The sequence below is a fragment of the Eucalyptus grandis genome, chromosome 2 (assembly GCF_016545825.1).
Source record: "Eucalyptus grandis isolate ANBG69807.140 chromosome 2, ASM1654582v1, whole genome shotgun sequence".
Lineage (NCBI taxonomy): Eukaryota > Viridiplantae > Streptophyta > Magnoliopsida > Myrtales > Myrtaceae > Eucalyptus > Eucalyptus grandis.
This window is the reverse complement of record NC_052613.1, coordinates 11,756,163-11,778,079: the sequence shown is the minus strand read 5'-3', so window position 1 is coordinate 11,778,079 and position 21,917 is coordinate 11,756,163. Positions and strand designations below refer to the sequence as shown.

Here is a 21,917-nt window from a genome sequence, read left to right as displayed (position 1 = left end):
CTATAGTATAGAGATGAAATAATAAAAGGCAAAGAAGCATTTGTGTAATCACAATAAATCAGAATCTAATCTCAATCTAAAATTCCTAACTAATTTATGTACAATTAAAATCAATTGAGATTCCGAGCGTATCTCCCAGGATCGGGTTTGATGTATATCTTCCAACACTCCCCCTCAAGCTGGTGGCTGGTAGATATCCAAGATGCTTAGTTTGCTCAACAGATATGCATGATGTCTTTGACATAGGAGTTTAGTGAAGATATCGGCTAGTTGCTCTGTCGTTTCAATTCCTCTAGTCTCAATTATCCCTTCTTGAATCTTTTCTCGAATAAAATGACAATCCACTTCTATATGATTCGTTCTTTCATGTACTATGGGATTTGCTGCAAGTTTGAGTGCCGCATCGTTGTCACAAAACAACTTAGTCGGACCCTTTAAATTTATCCCAAGATCCCCAAGTAGTCCCCATATCCATATGATCTCACAGGTAGTTTTTGTCAAAGCTCGATATTCTGCTTCAGCTGAAGACAATGATACGGTTGCCTGCTTCTTGGTTTTCCATGAAAAAAGAGAATCTCCAAGTTTAATGCAAAAACCTGTAATGGATCGTCGACTTATAGGACAAGTCGCATAATCTGCATCACAGTATGCCGACATTTCCATATTGCATTCTATGGATAAAAGAATCCCTAGTCCTAGGCACTTCTTCAAGTATCTCACGATTTTTAAGGCAACATTCAAGTGAGACAACTTTGGACTGTGTATGAACTGGCTGAGAGTTTACACTGCATATGATATGTCGGGTCTGGTCATAGTTAAGTATATGAGCTTCCCAACAAGCTTTTGATAACCTGAAGGATCATTGAGAACAGGATCATGATTCTCAGATGTCCCAACATTATAATCCTTGGTGGTCAATTTTGTATTTTGCTCAATTGGAATGACTGATGGTTTGCATCTCGACAAACCTGTCTCTGATATAATCTTTAACACAAACTTCCGTTGACTGGGGGAAATCCCACGATCAGATTGAGCAATCTCGATTCCAAGGAAGTATTTGGGTGCTCCCAAGTCTTTAATGTGAAAAGTAAAGTGCAAATACTTCTTGAATCTCTCTATTGTAGTTCTATCATTTCCCATGATGAGGATATTATCAACATATATCATCAGATAAATAGATGACATACGTTGAGTCCATGTGAACAAGGCGTAATCATATATGGACTGTTTGAAGCTTGCGGAAGTGAGAGCATCGGCAAATTTGGCATATCATTGCCTGGAAGCTTGCTTAAGACCATAGAAATTTATGGAGATGACATACTCTATTCTCCCTTTGTCTCCGTAATCCTTAAGGAATATCCATGTAGATTTCCTCATCTAAATCTCCATGCAGAAAAGCATTATGTACGTCCATTTGATGTAATGACCAATCATTAATAATTGCAACAGATAGGAAGGATCTTACGGTTACATCTTTGGCAAGGGGGAAAAGGTTTCATGGTAGTCAAAACCTTCCCGTTGAGTAAATCCTTTGTCTACTAACCGAGCTTTGTAACGTTCAATAGACCCATCAGCGCGGTATTTAATCTTGTAAACCCATTTGCATCCAATAGGTTTCCTATTTGGGGGTAGATTGACGGGATAAGTACACTAATGGTGCCATAAGTTGTGTACAGCGCTCACTTTGGTGCCAAAAGTTTCCTCTTTGGTGCCAAAAGTTTCCGTCGGATCACTTAAGTGCCAAATCGGAGAAAAAACAATCACTTTGGTGCCACCGGCGAGAAATTCCGACCAAAATGATTACGTGGCATTTATATTTAAAAAAAAATCGACAACTCTTAATATTGTCCACGATAGATGGCATAAAACGATGCCGTTTCCTTTTCTTCGTAAGAAATGACGTTGTTTTACCATTCCACGTGGATTACCTACAAAACGATCGCCATGTAGTGGATTCCATACGGTAAAAAATGACGTGGGCCAAAAATGGTGTTCGTATAGGATTCTCGCTCGACGCCGTCGGCCATAGCTCGTTGACCCACTGTCGTTCACTCGCCTGCCGTCGCTTGCCCATCGTCGCTCGGCCACCGCTATAGTTGCGCCGTCATTCACATTCGTTCACTGGCTACGTCCTCAACTCTTGCTCACTCAAGTTTGTCATGTTCTCTATGTGGGTCAATTTAGTGAAAAATTTAGGGTTCCGACGGGCAAGTTAGGGCGTGGAGGGTAAATTGAGAGCTCGGCTCAAGGGGAAAGTGGTGGGGACAGAATAGAAAATTTGAGGGTTTCGTCGTTGTTGACACCTAAATTTTGGCGACCCGTTTAGTCATTTATCGTATTAAAAAATTAGGGGTTAATTTTACCCCTAAAAAATTAGTTAATTGCATAGCATATAGTTTTAAGTGCATTTTTTTTTTATTTGCATTTACATTGGGCTGGTGATGGATGGATTCGAATTGATGGTTCGGAAACTTTAAGTTGATGAGTTAGGCTAAGCCCACGAAGAAAGCAAATCGGTCCAAGCCCGTATCCTCAGAAATATTTTATGAATTTATCTTTGCGAGATTTCAATTTGAAAGCAAATATTACGTTTGGAAAAAAAAAACAAATATTGCGTTTCGAAAAGAAATCATCGGGGATATGGATTTGGAAAATTTAAAAACCCTAATCCGTGCCCTATAAATAAGTAAACATATGTAGGGCTTATGAGGCCACACATTGAATATATGGCCGTCGAGAGAAAAACGTGAGTGGGGCTTCTCTTCGGATTTTGGGGGCTTTCCGTTCGTTCTTTTGAGAAATCAATAAAAAACACAGAGGGTAAACACACATGAGAGGGAGGAGTTTTGGCGGAGTCCCTTCTTGGCCAAGACCTCACGGACGTTTTCACGGGATTCATTCGTCGGTTATACCAAGATCACCATAGCAACCACCCGACGCTCGCTGCTACCTCGTCACGACGAAGCCACACCACTAATGGTGTCCGGTCCAAAGTCTCCATAAGCCAGAGCCAGTCCTTTCCAGGCTCGGTGCACCCGATTTCCACCTTGCTCATCGTCCACAACCACTAACACTTTCCTGGCAGATACTGTGCCTAGCGACACCGACAAAAGAGCAACACTTGGGAGAGAAAATCTATGCAAGTGTAGTGGTGGCAGAAAGTACGGCGGGTGCAATTTTGATCGGGAAGGAATATTAAAAAGGAGGAAGAGGCTCAGTTGTATGGTTTAATTTGAAGACCAAAGAAGATCTAGAAAGTCCCTTGGCGAAGACCGACGCCCTACCTTGCCCTCGCGACTACCCGGCCAGCAACAAATTCGAACCAGACCAAAAAGCTGTTGCGCCGAGATTCCCATCCGTGGAGTCCTACTATGCCAAGTTCGCTGACCCCGATGTCTATCGTGAACTCGTGAGCCACTGCCGTTGCCGTGCTAACGAATTGCTGCTCCGTACCCTCCACCATGATGACATAAAGCACCATCGAGACTTGTAGCGTCCTCACCGAACCAAGTTAGATAAATATTCTGTTTTGCAGGTTTTTGAGCAGAACCAGGAGATATGGAGAGTTGGGAACAAAGGACATACTCAAAAGGTTGAGTCCACTCGGGCAAACCATCTGCCCACCATAGCATTAAACACAGACTCAAGTCCTGCAAGTGATGATCTTCGGCCATTACACGTGAGAAAGTCTTCATATTCAGAGGTCAATAGTCAACAAAGATGAGGGCCGCACAATCGATACATCCATGCAATTGAGGGGACCAGATTGAAAGAGAGACTTCCTCTGAAAAGATTGCTTCTCGAGGTTTACGTGCATATCGTTGAATCGAGCAATCATCAAGGAGCCGCACGCAAAGCCCCCTGGCGGATAGCCATCCCGTGAACCCCGCTAAGCACCACCACATCGGGTCGCGAGTAGCCGTTTGAGGATCGGAATTCGGAAGCCAATATTCGAATTAGGTAAAAATCTTATCTATTTTGATTTTCGAAAATTCCGTCTCCTTATTTGATATATCCGTTGATGCCCATGATGGAAATTTCCGATATGTTAAGATATGTGAAATCTCGAGTAGCCTTCTAAATTATGAAATCTTCCTAATTTCGTAACGTGCATATGATTGACGGTCCGATTTCATGCTCGAAATACGACCCGCACCGCACGGAAAAATCACCAATCCGATCTCACGCTCGAGATACAATTCGTGATTTTGTATAAAATTGGCCAATCCGATCTCATGTGCGAGATACGATTCGTCAATTTATTTCCAAAATTAAATGGACATGGATGATATTTTGCTGGATTTGTTGATATGTTGTTCTTGATGCCTTTATTTGTTTGCTCCCATAAAAGAAAAAAAAAACATTTGAGTTAGATTAGATGCATCTTAGGATATTGCTTGTTTCAGGTTATTTTGCATGTCTAGAATAAGAAATTTATTTATTTCGAATTTCTTAAATAAAAATACCAAAAAAAAATAAATTTAGGATGTTAGATTTCTGTTTCACTAGTTTAAATTGCATGTTTAATTATTTGGCAATTATTAATTTCGAAATTAAAAAGGAAAAAGGAAAAACAACAAAAAATCATCATGCATATGTCATGTAGAGTTAGGGTATATTTTGCACATCATTGCATATTAGGGTAAAATTGCACTTAATTCAATTTTAGATAATATGTTTTCTTAATTTATTTAAGTTTAAGTATTTACTTAAATAGATTGCATTTTAGGATTATTTTGGTTAAGATAATATTTTAGTTTAAATTAGGATTTGGCTTAACCTAATTCCTAATGCAAATTGAATAGAATCTTAATCTAGTTAGATAATTTTCACATTTCTCCTAATTCCGAATTTCATGAAAAATACAAAAAATGTCTTAGAATAAATTAGTTCCATTCGTTAGGATAAATTGCATTTTTAGGAAAAATAAAAAATGTCATGTAAATGTCATATAGGACTAGATTCATGAAATGCACGTCATTTAGAGATTGTTATTAGGTCCATTTAATTAGAAATTGCATGACATTATAATTAGGTTATTTAGTTATATTGCATTGCATATTGCATGATTTTCATTAAATAAGTTAAAACAAAAAAAAGAAAATTACGTGTTAATTAGAAATCATACCTAAGACTGTTGATTCTGATCTAACAACTCAGATGCTTTTGTTGCTTTGAGGTAAGTCCTGCAATTTATTCATTGATTTCTTGGATGTTAAATTGGTGGTTTGTGCACCCGCATGATCGCCTCACATGTTAGGGAAATAGCCTAAAATTAATTCAAGCCGCCTGCAAAAACATTTTTGAAATTAAAAGAATGGTACCGAAAGGGCATTAGAGAAATCTAGTGTAACCAAGTCCCCGTACCCATAATCTCTGGTTCGTAGGAGTAAAGTAAATCTCCCATTACTTTACTTGGGTTTCTAATCGACTCACAAAAAATAGATTAGTGGCAACTCCTAATTAAAACAATTGCATGTTAAGAACTTGAACCGAAAGTCGCGAATTGGTATGGGCTTGGGAGAGCCCGAGTTAAGTCTAGGCTTAACAATCCATTAGCCAAAACCCTAGGTGGTTCACACTCGAAAATTTGGTCGCGACAGTCGTTCGTTCACTTTCTTTTGTGGGGACCGAATAGAAAAATAGGGCGCGGAGGGAAAAATGAGGCTCGACTCGGGGGGAAATAATGGTGGGATCGAATCTATTTAATTAACTGGACTGTTCTGTGAGGGAAACGAGGGGACCAAATGTGATTAAATTGAAAAATGGGTGGTGGGACCTCACTTTGTTTATTCAATTCGGTTTTTTTTTTTTTTGCTGTAAAAGTACTGAATTTGGGAGATTAGTTGCATTTATTTCTTGACAACAAAACGACAAGGACCTCCATGTGAAGTTGTTAATTCTGTCATGTGATCCCAACAAGTAATGATATTTGTTTTTTTTTTTTTTCATTGGGTGCAGCATCGACATGAACGCGAATCGTAGGCATCATTGTTTGCTATGGTGGAGAGTTTCTTATTGGCGCCAATGATTAGGAATATACTGGTGGAAATGAATGTACTATTTATGTCAATGTTCGGAAGCCATCATATATTTATTTTCTGAGGGATTTTGTGTATTTTTTATGATGCAAAGTGCAAAAACTACATTACTGTGTTCATGGGAAGGAATTAAAGGATGTCTTGAGATTTTTTAATGACGATAATGGTATTAAGGATATCATTTACCATTATCTTCACAGTGAAGAAGCTAAGGTATATTTTGAGTATTATAGTGATGGTGAGGATGAGGATGAGGATGAGGATGATGATGGGGATGAGCAGACCACCATTAAAAGAGGAGAAGTGAGGGATTCTATTCAAGCAAGTAATCAAGTCGGGGATGAAAGAGACGAAAATTAGAATCATAATTTTACCAAACGTAATTCTGTTCCTAAATTGCTCCCGGGAACAAAAAATCAGAATCAAACACTATTTGGATGGTTACTAAATATGCCCTTACTATAACACAGGATACAGCACAACAAGTCAATCGGGAAGAGGTTGCATCTCAAAGATTTGTAAACTTAAGAACTTTAGAAGAAGGATCATATGATACAGACAAATTAATATGCCTATATATGAAGAAGAGGATGCATAGTCAAGAGAGAACAATGTTGTAATGGTAATGCACTCCGATGGAGAAAAGATCCACATCCCAAGACATACATGAAGTTTTCCGAGCTTTAGGAATACAGCAGGGCAATGGTCCATAGCCGTGGACAAAATTTGGGATATGATCGAACCCTCCCAAATGGCACATCAAGGAAGCTGGATTAAGCACTTACATGGTTGTGATGTTTAAATTTCCCGGGTGTTATCCATATTCATTAGAGACACTGCGGCTTGTACTAATTCTGCAAGACCTAATGCATCGCCAGATAAATGGTGGAGAGCATTAACAAAGCCTATTGCATTGAGAATGGCAGGTAGGAATCGATGTTTATTTTTAGACAGATCTTTCCTTTCTCGACACTAGATGAGGATGTCATTCTTGGTAATGCATTCTTAATGGGACAAAATGAAAATTGGTCTTTTGTGCAAGACAAGACTAGGGAGAATTACCAAAAAAGTCCTAAATCTATTCCAATTGTGCTAATTTAGTCATAAACCTTTTTTTAGCCAATTTAGTCCTAAACCTTTTATAATTATGCCAATTCAGTCCATCCGGCCAAAATTAGCCGGCCGATGCTGACGTGGACGCCGGCAAGGGATAACCGGCAAGCGAATGCTAACATGGCAATTTTAAAAAAAAAAATTAAAATTTTTTCGAATTTTTTAATTTTTAGAATATTTTTTAATTCTTTTTTCTTTTTTCTTTTTTCACACCTTCTCTTTCCTCCGGTTGGCCGGCGTCGGATGGAGGTGAGGGCCGGCGAGGCCTCCCGCCGGCCACCGGTGAGGGCGAGGCCTCGCGCATCCGGTGAGGTCACCTCATTGGCCGGGCGAGGGCAAGGCCCGCCAGTCCGGGCGAGCTCGACCCTCGCCAAGGCTAGGCCGAGGCGGGGAGGCGGTCGACCGGCGAGGAGAGGGAATCGAGGGAGGCGAAGCCGAGCCGAGGAGACGATGGGCACCCGATCTAAGGGCCGGTTCGAGGACGTTGAAGCTCGCCGCATCGCTCGGTTGCAAGCGGACGCCGCCATTGACGCCGAGGTTTGGCCGACGGAATCTAAGAGCTTCGCGGCTGTCGAAATCAAGCTGAGCCATTCGTTCCGGTGGGGCGAATCGGGGGATTCGGGCGGAGGGACTCGTCTTCTTCATCGTGGCGCGCGAGGGCATCCAATGTCCCCTCAACTCAGCCTTCGCCTCCACCCGATTTCCTCTTCCCGCCCGGTCGATCCGCCTCCCACCGCTCCGCCGCTTCTTCTCTTCCAGTCTCTCTCCCCTCCCCGTCTCGCCCCAACCTGGCGAGGGCCGAGCTCGCCGGATTTGGCGAGGCCGACCTCGCCCGATCCGCGGGGCCTCGCCCTCGTCGGCCCTTGCCTCCAACCGCGCCGGCCGGCCGAGGAAAGAGAAGGTGTGAAAAAAAAAAAAAAAAGAATTAAAAAATTAAAAATTTCAATTTTTTTAAATTAAAAAAATAGCCACGTCGCCGTCGTCGGCTAGCTGTCCCATACCGGCGTTCACATTAGTGCCGGCCGGCCAATTTTGACCAAATGGATTAAATTGGCATAATTATAAAAGTTTAGGACTAAATTGACCAAAAAAACTTTATGACTGAATTGGCACAATTGTAATATGTTTATGACTTTTTTTGGTAATTCTCCCGATAGTACCACGATTACTATAGCAGGTGTGACTCTTCAAAATCCTTGGTTAAGACACAAATTTGAGGTTTATCCTGTGAAACAATCAGAGTTTGTGGAGACTGTCCTAGTATTTAGAGTGTGAGCTCAGCGTGGCAAATAATGGGAGCATAAGCTATTTGGATGCGAAAAATCTTCATTTCCAAATGATACCTCCTAGTATCAAAATCTGTTCTGCCTAGAACAAGGAAAAATTCGAAGTATCCAACCGCCAGGAACGAAATGGAATAAGTTCCTGCTAAAACTGAAAAGTAACTTTCGTGACGATCCACAATGAGTCTTTTTTCTTTTTTTGTGTGTGTAAAATGTAAGTCAAACTGTGGAGTCTTAATGGTGTAAAAGCCAGACTAGAGCTAAAAGATCCAAGTACCATCATTTGAGCAAAAACTGTGAGATGGTAGAGGTATTTGAAAAACAAATTCCTGATCTGTTCTCGAAAGGTTTTATTAGAGATGGTTTTAGTCCGCATTCTAGCCCAACCTTCATGGTCATTAGCCATGCAGAGCAGGTACGAGGAATAGCGTGAATTGTTACAGACTATCTTCAGCTTAGCAAACCAACAAAGATAATGACTATAAGATAGCTGCAGCAGGAGATCTCATAGACAGAATGTCCTAGGAAATTTTCAGCGGGAAATGGATGATGCCTTCAAGTATCTACACAAGTTTTGTGCTGTGTATATACACGATGTAGTGGTCTTTAGCAAAAGCGAAGAGATGCAAATGAATCACTTATAACCACTGACAAATATCTTTAATAAAGAAGACATGATCCTATGTAAAAGAAGGTAAAATGGATAAAGGAAAAAATTAATTGCTTGCGTATGGGGCTAGTATTGCAAAGCTAAATCTGCGAGATGTAATAAACTTTCCTGACAAAGTAGAAGGTAAAAAGTCAAAAGGTACTGTAGATCTGCTAACTGGGCAGACAATTTTAAAATATCTTAGTAGGCTACCCAAGAAAGCTCCAAGTAATACATCTCGATTTTGCGATGATGAAGACACTCAAGCAGTAGGTTAAAGAAAAGGTAAAGCATCCGCCACCCTATTATCACCTTCTGATGCATCAAATGAATACTAGGGAGAAGTATAAAAAACTAAATGAAGAAAATCAGTAAGACTTCTATCAATATTGGTCTGCCACATTTTTAATTAGTCTAAACTCGATCGTTTGACACATGAAAAGGATGTACTTTCCATGAAAGATTTTATAAAAATTTTTTTACATATTCCTTACCCCAAAAAGGTTTGTAATGAGAACCAACTCTGAATATGTCGAAAGATGGAAGAATAGCCCTTAATAGATCTGATAAGGTGCACCTTGTCCGATGCAGGCGATGATGGCCCTTGCCTAGGCCACATCTAGCGAGGAATGCCCTCGCCCAACACCAACGAGGGTGGCTCTCGCTTGAGTCTAGCTTTCTTGGGAAGAGAGAAAAAGAAAAATAACCAAAAAATAATAATAATAAAAATTAAAAAGTAAAAGACAAACATGCCCTATAGTTTAGGGTAAAAGTGTTACGTGGGTATAAATTTGAGGTTTTTTTATATCAAGAAAAAGTTTGAGGTGAATGTGTTATGCTTGACAAAGTTTAGGTTTTTTGTGTTACAAAAAAGTCTGGAATAAACTTGTTACATTGAACAAAGTTTGAGTTTTTTGTGGTTTTTCCCAAAAATAAAATATGAATATTTTAGTTATTTTTTAAAATTTATGTCCAATTCATGTTTATCCCACCATCTCAATTGGATTTTTTATCTAACATTTTATCCGGATGTATCTAGGTTTATTTAGCCTAGAGAACGTCACCAAACGTTGGATAGGATAATTTATCATCCTGTCCGTACTCAAATCCCAAATGCCAAACGCAAACTTAATCTGCCAACTCGCTTCAAGAACAATAATCTAAATGCACCATTGTCGGGATGTGGTATTATGTCTCTGTTTCTGCAGGGAACCTTATAAGAGATGTGAGATCTAATTTTGCAAATTTTATGATTGTTAATATCTAATTTTGTCGACTTGATCATTCATTTATTACATAAAAAAATTAGGGATTAAATTTTAACCCCTAAACAAAAATATTGAAATTAAATTGCATATCATATAGTTTTATGAGCATTTTTTAGTTTATATTTTTCATTAATTGTATTAGCGTCGGATTAGTGGTGGACGGTTTTTTGAGCTTGAAATTCAATAGATTGAGCCCATGTGGCCGGCCAAAATTCTCATGAAGAAGTGGCTTTAATTGGCTTAAGTTGAGCTTAATTCAGCCGGCTGAGAGTTTAACTAGAGATAAGCCTTAAGTTATTAGAGCCATCATGTCAGAAAGGCTTAAGTTAAAGCCCATACTATTAAAGTTAACCTTAATTTACATTATAAATAGAGCATTGTACATCATAAATTAGAGGCCGGCAAATCCACAATTCCAAAGCACAGGTAGAGATGAGAGAGATCCACGAGTGAAAGAGAGAAAAGGTGCTTGGCCAAGCTCCTTGACCCTCGATGAAGTAGCCTCGCCGGGCACACCTACTTTGATTGCTGCTGCTATACCGCAAGCTCGCACCTCCTCAAATAGTCGCGCTGACCCGCCGCCGCCGCCATCTTGTCTTGAGGAGCAGATCCCGGCTCGATTGGGTTTGATTCAAATTTAAAAAGTGAATTTTCAAAATGGATAAGATCGAAATCTTTATTTGATTGATGCATTGTCAGAATAGAAGGTAGGTGCTTTGGTGTGAATTATTATGATTGTGAAGTCTTTATTGTAGAGTCAAGAGTATTCTAAGCTAAAAATATTGAATGAAAATTTTTTGCCTTTTTATTATTGTACACCGAGGAGCAATGTTTTCAACTAATCGAGATTTTCTCGAGTCATGAACCTGAAGAATCGTAGGTCCTATTGGCACATGAATTTTTTATTTGAAAACATAAAAATTATAAATAAAATAGAAAGGAGCAATAGTAAAAAGACCCAAAAAAAAAAAAAGAATGTGCACAAAACCCATCTGGCGCAGCCCATATCCGCGATATCGGCCCGCCAGAGAAAACTTGGCCTATGATTGACTGGCCCAAGCCCATCACTGAAGAATCGCTTCTTAAGCCCCAAAGAGGGCCGGCCCATATCTCTCCTCCCTCCTGCGCTCTGGCTGAAACGAAGAACGCGTCTCGCTTTCCCCCTCTAGCTCCACGGCCGCTCGACCACCGGTCGCCGCCTCACCTCCGACGACTCGCCGCCGCGGTTCCTCCTCATCGGCCCGTGACTCGGTCCGCTTCTCCGGTTGCGATTCCTGTGCCGTTCGGTGGTGCTCTGTTCCGATCTGAAGCTACTCCTTTTGTTAACCACGTAAGCTCCGAGCATCTCTTCAAGTAGGAGTCCAGTGTTTTCGGGTTCGGGTTCGGGTTCGATTTGCTGTTATCATCACTGACTTGATGGCCGGCCGATGCTCTTGTCGATCTTATCACTCGTATTCATTCTCAATCTCGTCTGATGTTGTATTGTTCCTGTCGCGGCCTGGAGTTTCATCTCAACGTGCTATTCCTCCCTCACTGTATATAAACGTAATCACAGTCTTTCTGTCAATTCAGTATGCACGTAGGCCTTAGGGCGCACTGTTGCCTTGGATATTCCAGTTTCAGTTCAAAATAATGTGTAGCCGAGAGATGGTTTAATGCTTACAACCTGCTCGATGAAATTCCCGACTCAATCATAAGTAGTTTTTTTTTTTTGGGGGGGGGTAAGGAATCATAAGTATTTTGTTCCTGCGATATTCTGTTTGCGAGTGATTCGGTATTCAACTGAAGTTGTCTATTGGATCGAGAAGGATTCCTGCTAGTTTTCCCTTCGCCCGGTGGATTCACAATCCACTGCCTTGATCGACTTGGCTCTATCCGCCCTTACCCGCACAGAGGTTTCACTTGTTGGTTGCATCTTGCTGCCTCTTTTTGTTTTTCCCTTATTTCTCATACAGAAATTTTTTTCCTTATTACAGAAAAATTTGCTCTTTTCGTGTTGTCTCGGTATTCACAGACATTGTCGTGAAGGATGAGCCCGGAAATGAATAACGTAGTTCTTTGTTTGCATTGTTGCAGGCTGCTAAAGACGAGGCATTATGAGTAAGGAAGTAACGCAGAAATCTGGAGTTCCTCAAATCATCAAATCTGATGTGGCTTTGAAACTGGTAATGAGCTTTTGGTATATCATGGTTGATGAAACAGTGTTGTTGATTCTATACTAGATCATTGCAAGTCTCAATTTACTATATAGTTTAATTTCTAATTTCCTACGGCCATTAATTCATGAAATTTTTTGTGATTGCTATTATGAAGTTCAAAATTAATCATAAAAATGTGGTCATTTCATTGTGGCCAACTTAGACCTGAGAAGATAATGTATTATACCTCTTTTATTACAGTGGACCATTAAGATTCAGTTAACAATCATCATTGCATCAATAGGCTTGTGAATATCATTTAACAATTATGGTTTTGTTTTTGATTGTTGGTTGCCTCTTTTCACTTTCGACTCATTCTAAAGCTCATGTTTGTTTTTTAATTTCTACTGCCACTGATTGAAACATGCTTTTGATTAGGCTGAACGATGGGTCAATAATATGACTAAAGTTGCCGAGGACGAGCAAACAGAGGCAAAATCTGAGGGTCGACCGTCTAGGTCAGTTTAGGCTATCTTCTTGATATTGCCATCTAATATTTTTCTAGTTGTAGTATTGTTAATTGGAACTTAAATCTTTTTATAGACTTGGTCTTGGTGCAAAGTTTTCACGTCAAATGAGACCTGGACTTTCAAATGACCCTGTGGAAAGGAAATTGTATGCCAACTTGCAGTCTGGAAAGAGAAAAGCTGCGAAAGATGCTGAGGAGTCCGGCCTAACTGCAAGAGATCCTGGTGGTGATAGTGATATCGATGATGAGTTAGAAAGCAGAGCGAGTGCTTTTGCGAAGAAGAGACCAGTTACTCCACCCGTCTCTTTAACAATGAAGAAGAAACGGAGATAACCACTTGAAAGGATTACTTTTTTGGTCGTCAAAAGGAAAATCTAGACCGTTGAACAGGGTTAGTTCTTCCAGAAGATTATTCCCCTTGTTTGCTGAGATGGAAATACAATAGAAATTCTTCATATCCCTACTTCATAAGAGAGGTCCACTTATTTAATGAGTTTTCAATGTGCTAGCCAAGTGAGGCTTGATGTGATCTCTTTTGTTACTAGTTTTGATTTTCTTATTGTGTATCTTGTGTCATATTTAATAAATTGTTACTTTTTTTTTTCTAAGCAAAAAGATTATATCCATAATCAAATCGAATTGGGTGTTCAAAGCTAGGGAAAAGCTATCAGCAGCATACCCAGGGAAACAAGTAGGCCTAATGAGGCACTTCAGAGTTGAAATTACCTGGGCCAACTCCAGCCAAAATGCCTTATCTTACAGCAGGTGTTTCCTAGACAAACTCTCCCTCTTCTCCAAGTCCATGGAATATTGCGAGGCAAATTTTGCTCGTCAGTATAACATGACTGTGCCTCTTTTGGAAAGTTCTTGGCAAGCTTTAGAGCTGAGTATATGAGATAGATCTTGCACAGAAGTGCCTTCTACTCTTGCTGGAGCTTTCAATCTTGGCAAGTCCTTATTCCAATGTCTCCTTAAGCTTGTTATTCCAATGCAAGTGCTTCTAGTGCAGTTGGTAGAGCAACCAAAGTCGTTGCTTGTGCTTCAGCTCTTACAATTGGAGGAGACATTCAAGGTGGCACTAGCCCAGGGAGGTGCTGTCTTCAGGCTGAAGGGAGGCGTGTGTTTGGTACATCTAGTGAGGAGCGTAACAAAAAACTTGAACAGTAATATCCGCTCTAAATTTTTGAGATGGATAGTCCAGACAAAGTTATTGTGCATTGGTTCCATCTGCTGGTTTGGAACAATTTCTGATGAATGGGTTGTTGAACTTGTAAAGGACAATCTATTATAACTTTTTCAAGATTGCAAAATAGACACTCCCTCTTGGCCTTGTCTTTCCACCTGCTTTTTCTTTAATGGCATTCCTTATGTGGAGACCATTCGTTTTGAATTTGAACCTTATCTTGTGCTTAGACATTCATCAACTGTATCAAGCACTGTCAATGGCCATGAGCGATGCACAAAAAACACCTTCCATTTCAGAATGTTGGAGACACCTTCCATCTCAGGATGTTTGTTGGAGACACTGTGGGTCTGGATGATCTTGTATCTGCGAATACAAGCAAATTTGTACTTAGTGTTTAGGGATGGAATAAACTGCATGGCTATAAGTTTGAGTATGATTCGTTTGATGCCCACTTTCCCTGCAGATTCATCCTGCTGCCTTTAAGCATGGAGGGATTTCCTTGGTTGCCTGTTGCATCTCTGCTGCAGGACAGGCTAATGTGAGCGTATTTCATATTTGCTTGAACAAGAGAAGAATACCATTACTACGCTTATCTGCACCAGAGATTCCGCTATATGTGTTGTACAGACGAGATAAATTCTTTTATGCCATCTTATAAAATTTAATATTTTCGCACAAATGACAAAAATGGATGAGACCGTCGTTATAGAGATACCTATCCAGTCAAATGCAGCCAAACAATTTGCAGAAGCCTAGTTTAGCATTCTGCTCCGCTTGTCGTCTGTTTTGATATATGGATCTAGTGGATGTAGGATGCCTTTTCACCTGAGCATAAACCCAAATTATCATTTCTGGAAAATCATAGCGAATATGGAAAACGATTGATGAACGTTTTAGTGGTGCACTGTGGTTCGTCTTGTATCGCTAGTTTTTCTGGTTTAAGTTTTGGGTTATAAGACCTGAATTTGCAATTACATGTCCGGAGTCTCTTAATGAAAACTCTACTTCAGTTAATGCAAACAGAGAAGATAATCTAAACAGGGTCACGCACATGTTTTTATGGCAGGTTGAGGTTCCAGTCGCGGTTAATTTCGGTCATGGAACTTCCGAGGAAGATCTCTTGAAAGCCATTAGTTTTTGTATGCAACTTTCAATGCTGAGTCATATGCTGTATTAGCTGGCATAGCGGATGATCCAGTATGGGGTCTCGAGCTGCAGCCAAATAAAGGAAAGATAGGTTAATTAATTTTCTGTTCACGCTATATTTAATTTGAATATTTCCAGGGATTTCATTACGTAATGGAAGATGGTTCACATACTTTGGTGATAATATCTCCTACACGAAGTTCATATCATCTTAGGCCCGCTCAAAAGGCCTAGTCCCTGTGGCTGAATTAGGTAGATTGTCGGGGACACAAGATGACCTCACTGTATGACGAGGCAAGGCTAACGAATGTTTAATCAGGTCAAAATATTGATAAATTAATGGAGTCCTACTTGTGGTTAAAATATCGTCTTTTCATGAATCCGCTTCTTAATATTCGGGCAGAAGAATTTATTTGTCGCACTGGTATAGATGCTTTGGCGGCACGTGTTGGAAATGTTCATTGAAAACATCCTCCCAGTAGTCCAAATTTGAGGCTTGCTTTGCTTAAGGTCCGGAATAGTCTATTCTGACCCTTATTATCCTAATCATGCAATCATGATGCATTGCTGGTACGTAAATTCTGAAGAAAAATCAGTGAATATTTTGGTACATAGAGATTCCTAGTAAACCATGTCGGTGGAGAGAAATATAGCAATAATGATTATAAGGGTTCCATTTTTGCATGTTTAGTTGGCAATATCCAGATCTCCCATAACCATATCCTAATATCACATGCTCCATGCCAGGATCGATACAAAAGCTGCACGTGACCAAACTTTTTCTTTCTTCACAGGCAGATATCCCAATGTGACTAATTGTTTAATGGCTTAATTTCAGGAGACAAAATTGGGTTAAAGAACCTAGCAGCAGGCGTCATTTGATATCTAAAGGCAGTGAAGCATTTGTCGGTTTGGCATGCTATTTTACACTGCCCACGAAGTGAAAAGGAAGCACCAACAAAGATTGCCCCATGTAATAACCCTAATCAATCGGGTAATTCTGGGTCCAAATTAACAAAAACTCGTTATATAAACTGAAGAAACACCGAACCCTATCTGACATCGACCAACCCTTTTTTGATGCACTAAATAATAATATCTTATGTGGCATTAGATCTTTGCATGCGAGATATTTTAGTGAGCTTTACCCGACTCAATGATAATTAATCTTAAAAATAAGTATATTGAAAGTTCTAACCTTCCTTGGGCGGCTCATCGTTAAGTTCTTTGAGGTATTTCAGTTTTTCTCAAGCTAAACAAAAGCAAATGAGATTAATAGCATGATTTTCAAAATTGAATTTTGATTAATAATTAGAAAGAACCCGTATTTAAAAAAAAAAAAAATTGTCTCACCCTCCGAGAAATTAAGCATAACCATTTCCACCATTATCAGAATTCTCTAAAAAGTCCTCTCTTTTTGTGAGAAGTTAACAACACTTATCTTCTTTCAAACTTGAAACATTTCATTTGGGATAATTATCTAAAAAATCATAAACTCATCGTACAATGGTCAATTTAATCTTAAATTTTTTAAATTAGCCAATTTAATCCTTAACCTTTTAATGCTTTTCTAATGTAGCCCTAGCCAATTTTGACTAAAAATCGCTAACATAGTGGTCCAATCAATGGCGATCGTCCTACAAGGCACTACTAACATTGATGTGGACAATTTGTGCAAGTTTTTATAATTTCCATAATTTTTTATATTATTTCAATATGTTTTTTCTTTTCTTTTCCACTGTTCATATTCTTGGAAGGGCCCGGTGATGACCCACAACTCTTGCGGGGTAGTCAGTAATTTTTAGCTAAAATTGACTAGAATGATTAAATTGGAAAATCATAAAAAAAAAATTAGACTTAAATTGGCCAAATTTAAAAGTTTATAACTGAATTGATCACCATACAATGAGTTTAAGATTTTTGGCAATTTTTCCATTTTATTTTTATATGATGTTATGTGGTAGTCTAAGTGATAAAAAAGTCATATATCCAATGGCCTAAAAATAGGCAGTGGGTGGTATGTATAAATGTTAGTCTAATCGCATACCAATTTTCTGTCATGTAAAAGCAATTTCTTGTGCCATATTCAGTGACGCCTCAAGCACGTCAAACGCTACATGTGTCATATTTCTTGTTAATTCATTTGCAAGCGGAAGCTCCACAAAATAATTAATAGGTCATATCATTACCTCACATACTTATTAATGTACATATACATCACTTATAAAGCACCTCATAATATAGAATACTTAGGAAGGATTAGGTAATTCCTATCTCCACTACCTTACTGCTGCTCTCAAAAACATGCATGTACAATACTGATCTGTCATCTAAGAATCAATAACATACCCCAACATCGGCTCCTTGACAACATAACTAGGAGGACCATCAAAGCCTCTAGGCGGTCCCATCTAGTCATTTTTGAATATCACATACCAAACTATATGCCGATGAGGAACCCACTTGACATTGACTCATACCGAAGTAGTGTACTTGGTATACGTCAAAACTATATTAGGCAACACAACCTCCTCATACTCATACTTTATGTATATCTGGGCTTCAAAAAGCGGTAGCAACGAAAGGGCCATCTTACATTTCTAGAAAATAAAGGAATGAGACAAAACCCAGCAAATGAAATCTCTAAATCTAAAGTAAAAATTCACCTTCACACTTGCCCTCACATAACAATCACAAATGTTTAGGGCAACATAATCAATATATGAGCATACAACTTTACCTTCTTTACCCGACGTGATCCAACGACCCTCGCTGAGGGCCACGATAGTAGGGCGAGGGTTGCCTAGGCAAGGGTTGGCAACCCTCGCCCAAATTGGCTCGAGGGTCGCAATCCTCACCTAGATTTGGGTGAGGTTGCTGGCCCTAGCTGAGGCCCTAGGGACCCTCGCCAAACCTTTCTGGCAACAAAGGCAATGGCGGTCGGGGCCTACCGCCCTTGCCCATAGTTTCATTTTTTCCTTTTATTTGGTTTTTTGAAATACTTTTTTTTATGTAATTTAATTAATACATAAAAAAAAAATAGTTTCAGAAGTGGGTTTTGACTCCTACGCCCGCAAGAAGGTAGGGTAAAAGTCTGAGAGTGAGTATTAGAATAGGTGTAGAGTAGGACCGGCAAAAAAAAAATTAATACTTTGGTTAAATAAATTATAATTTAAGCCATGTCATCGCCACATAGGAAAGAAAAAGTATTTAAAAAAGCCACGTTAGTATTTACCATTAGTCAAATTGATGATGTTAAATTTAGGACTTAATTGAATCAATTTGATAAGTTTTAGGACTCAATTACACTCTTTGTAAATTTTAGGACTCAATTACACTTTCATCACAAGTTTTAGGATTTGAACATATCCCTAAATTAAAATACAAAGTTCAAAGCCTCTCCTGTCGATGGAAGAGAAGCCAAAAGAACGACTTTCTATAGTAGCCTTTTCTATTGGAATACTAAGGAATCAAGTAAATCAATATATAAATAAGAAAATCAATGTATGTTCTAAATATTGATAAATCTGAAAATATTTTGAACTTGTCAAAACATTTAATAAAACTTTTTGAACATAAGTAAATAATTAACTTTGTAAGTTTCTAACCCATCGCTCAAACGTAACCATCACATCAATTGATTGCATAAATTTCTCGCACATAACATTGATCGTAAACAAATTCCTACATATTAATAAATGCAGAAATTTTCTTGATACCACGTATTCAATGTAGGCAAAACCAAACTTCTCGTACAAAATCTCTTGCCATCAACTTCTTTGAAACTGAGAATTGAGTGTTCGAATAATTGTAGACCTTAACTTCAAGAACCAAGGCACAGTCAAGTTCCCTTCAATCGTTAGTCGTCCGTTTATTGCACAAGGATTTTGAATCCTAAGATTTTCCGATTTATGCCAATCGTCAATCGACAATCAACGTGGCATTCCGCGCATTTTCCAACTCGCATAATTGTTAGGACAATCAGTTCATCAATTTACTTTGTTACTATCGTGAGCATTGGCTACTCGTGCCGTTGTCGATCTATGCCTTATGCCCATATGGCTTGTCCCAGAGAGTGACGAAGCTTCGATTGCAATAAAATTACTCGGCATTTTCAGATATCACTCTTGTAGACATAATTTAGATCGAGATTAGTGATATTTGAGGATAGAGTGAGAGTGTGTGTGTGTGTTTGAAAACGTCACAACATGATCCCTTCATTGAAGGCAGGTTACAGAGAGGAGCATTTACTTATTGGCAAGGTGTAATGCAAAGGCACCTGGCTCCATCCTTGCTACAAAGCCCCGCAGCCTCAGCCACCCCGGTCTTATTAATGCAGAAGTCGGTGCACGCTTGACCATTGCAGCCGGGAAGATCATAAAGCTTAAAACATGGACGCACTGGAGACTGCGCCGCTATCACCTCGCCTTCACACCCCCACCCCCCAAAAAAAAAATGAAATGATAAAGAAATTAGTTTGGTTGAAAATCATGCATGTGTAAATAATATAATCCTTATGATTTCAGTAAGCAAATCTTTCAAAAAGAAGAAGAAGAAGCATACGTATCACGAAGAGGAAGCTTACTTGTCGTTAAGAATAGAAAGAGCACATCCTTCTTTTGTTTCTTTTCTATTTTTTATTTTTTCTTTTTATTGGGAGTTCAAAGCTATTTGGTGTGTGTGAGATAAGAATTGGGTGTGAATTGTGTCAATTTATATACTAAAGGAATGAAGCGATATGCGACCAAGTATGGGAAGGTCCAATATTCAGCTTATGGGGCAAGAAATTCAATTGGGGATTACCTTCCCATTCTCGCAGGAATTGGGTGTGAATAATGTCAATTTATATACCGAAGGAATGAAGCGATATGCGACCAAGTATGGGAAGGTCCAATATTCAACTTATGGGGCAGGAAATTCAATTGGAGATTACCTTCTCGTTCTCGCAGGAATTGGGTGTGAATTGTGTCAATTTATATATTGAAGGAATGAAACGATATGTGACCAAGTATGGGAAGGTCCAATATTCAGCTTATGGGGCAGGAAATTCAATTGGGGATTACCTTCCCGTTCTCGTAGGAATTACCTTCCCGTTCTCGCAGGAAATTCAATTGGGGATTACCTTCCCGTTCTCACGGGAAATTCAACTGGGGATTACCTTCCCATTCTCGCAGGAAATTGGGGATTACCTTCCCATTCTCTTTTTCTTGCATTGAATGTGTTGAAATTAATGGTATTAACAACTCAACATAAGTTGGTGCATTTCTTATACAACCTTTGGCGTTAATGGACAATTTAATGGATGCATTCCTTCTCAAGCCCTCGTGCATAGTCGTGGAATAGTTTTATGGACGAATTAATTGATGTGTTAATGGATGCATTTTTTCAGCAATTTTGACACCCTTTTGCGATGCAATTATGGACGAATTAATGGATGGACGCGTTAAGGGACAAATTACTTCATTTTTGTCTAGTAGATTGTACTTGAATTAAGTGACGTGTTAATGACCAATCTTCTAGAATCTCTCTAAAACAATTCTAAAATAATCATCAGCTTACGAAAATGATTATCTTCGGAATCTTCTATAATTCATGGCAAATAGTCATTCACAAATTAGAATTCCTCTTTGGAAAAGCACTCCTCCAAGTGTGCTGATTTCTAGAAGTATTTGACATAATCCTATTTTGTATAGTGTTAATATATATATGAAATCGAGGTATTGTATCTTGGGAGGCATAGTTTATAAAGCTACTTAACACTATTGGCAAACTAATTGAGTTAGGAAAATTCGGTTAGTCACCTCAACTTATGTTTAATTTTCTATAAATGTTATTATAATCAAACAGTTTTGTATTTGGAAAGTGATTGAGCATCATTATATGTAAATGTTATACAAACATTGGCTTGATCATCATTATATTATTGTTATTATTCTCTCAAATTTATTATTTTTCTGATTCCAACAAATAGTGTTACATGTTTTCCTCAATATGCAAATATTATTTTTTCTAATACGTGATAATTATTTTTCCAACAGAATGAATACATATTTCGTATATTTTCTTGAGGTAAGTCAACATCATCCAATTTAACAATAATAAGAGAGTGCGTTGAAGAGCTGTCCTATGAGATAGATGTAGATTTGCTTGAAAGTTTGGCAAGCTCTATAATTTCGTGGTCTCTTTTACGGATAATCGTACGTGGATAATTTACACTATTCGTTTTCCATAAAACAATGACCACCGTTGGATCAAGATACTAGAATTTTTTATTTTTTTTTTTGAGCCATAAGATACTAGAATTTAGCTGGCAACCTGTTATGCAGATTTTTGTATAAGATTCCTTACAAATTGGTCATATAAATCACATCTAATGTTGGGAATGTATTAAACACTTAGAAATTTGACTAATAGCTATAGATTACCATTGAATACTTGTCAAAATTTACTAACTGAACAGAGAAATGAAAAATTGCAGATCGGTCACGAATACTAATTGATTGGATAGATTTAAATCATTTTCAAGTTAAGAATTTACTAAAGAACAATCTAGAAAAATACAAA

General features: G+C 38.7%; 2 protein-coding genes across 4 annotated transcripts in view; one reads left to right on the top strand and one right to left on the bottom strand.

The window, feature by feature from the left end:
• Nucleotides 1-21,917, bottom strand: part of LOC104423493 (vacuolar protein sorting-associated protein 26C) — a 39,624-nt gene that overhangs the window by 8,434 nt on the left and 9,273 nt on the right. The window lies entirely within an intron of this gene.
• Nucleotides 12,402-14,359, top strand: LOC104423439 (hypothetical protein). The gene is made up of 3 exons (XM_039306527.1): nt 12,402-12,519; nt 12,931-13,010; nt 13,096-14,359. The coding sequence occupies exons 1-3, from the start codon at nt 12,451-12,453 to the stop codon at nt 13,352-13,354; spliced, it is 408 nt and encodes a 135-aa protein (XP_039162461.1). The 5' UTR covers nt 12,402-12,450; the 3' UTR covers nt 13,355-14,359.

Coding starts and splice junctions, on each gene's coding strand:
- LOC104423439 (XM_039306527.1), top strand. CDS start 12,451: ATGAGTAAGGAAGTAACGCAGAAATCTGGAGTTCCTCAAATCATCAAA. Junction 12,520..12,930: donor CTGATGTGGCTTTGAAACTG/GTAATGAGCTTT, acceptor GCTTTTGATTAG/GCTGAACGATGGGTCAATAA. Junction 13,011..13,095: donor TCTGAGGGTCGACCGTCTAG/GTCAGTTTAGGC, acceptor ATCTTTTTATAG/ACTTGGTCTTGGTGCAAAGT.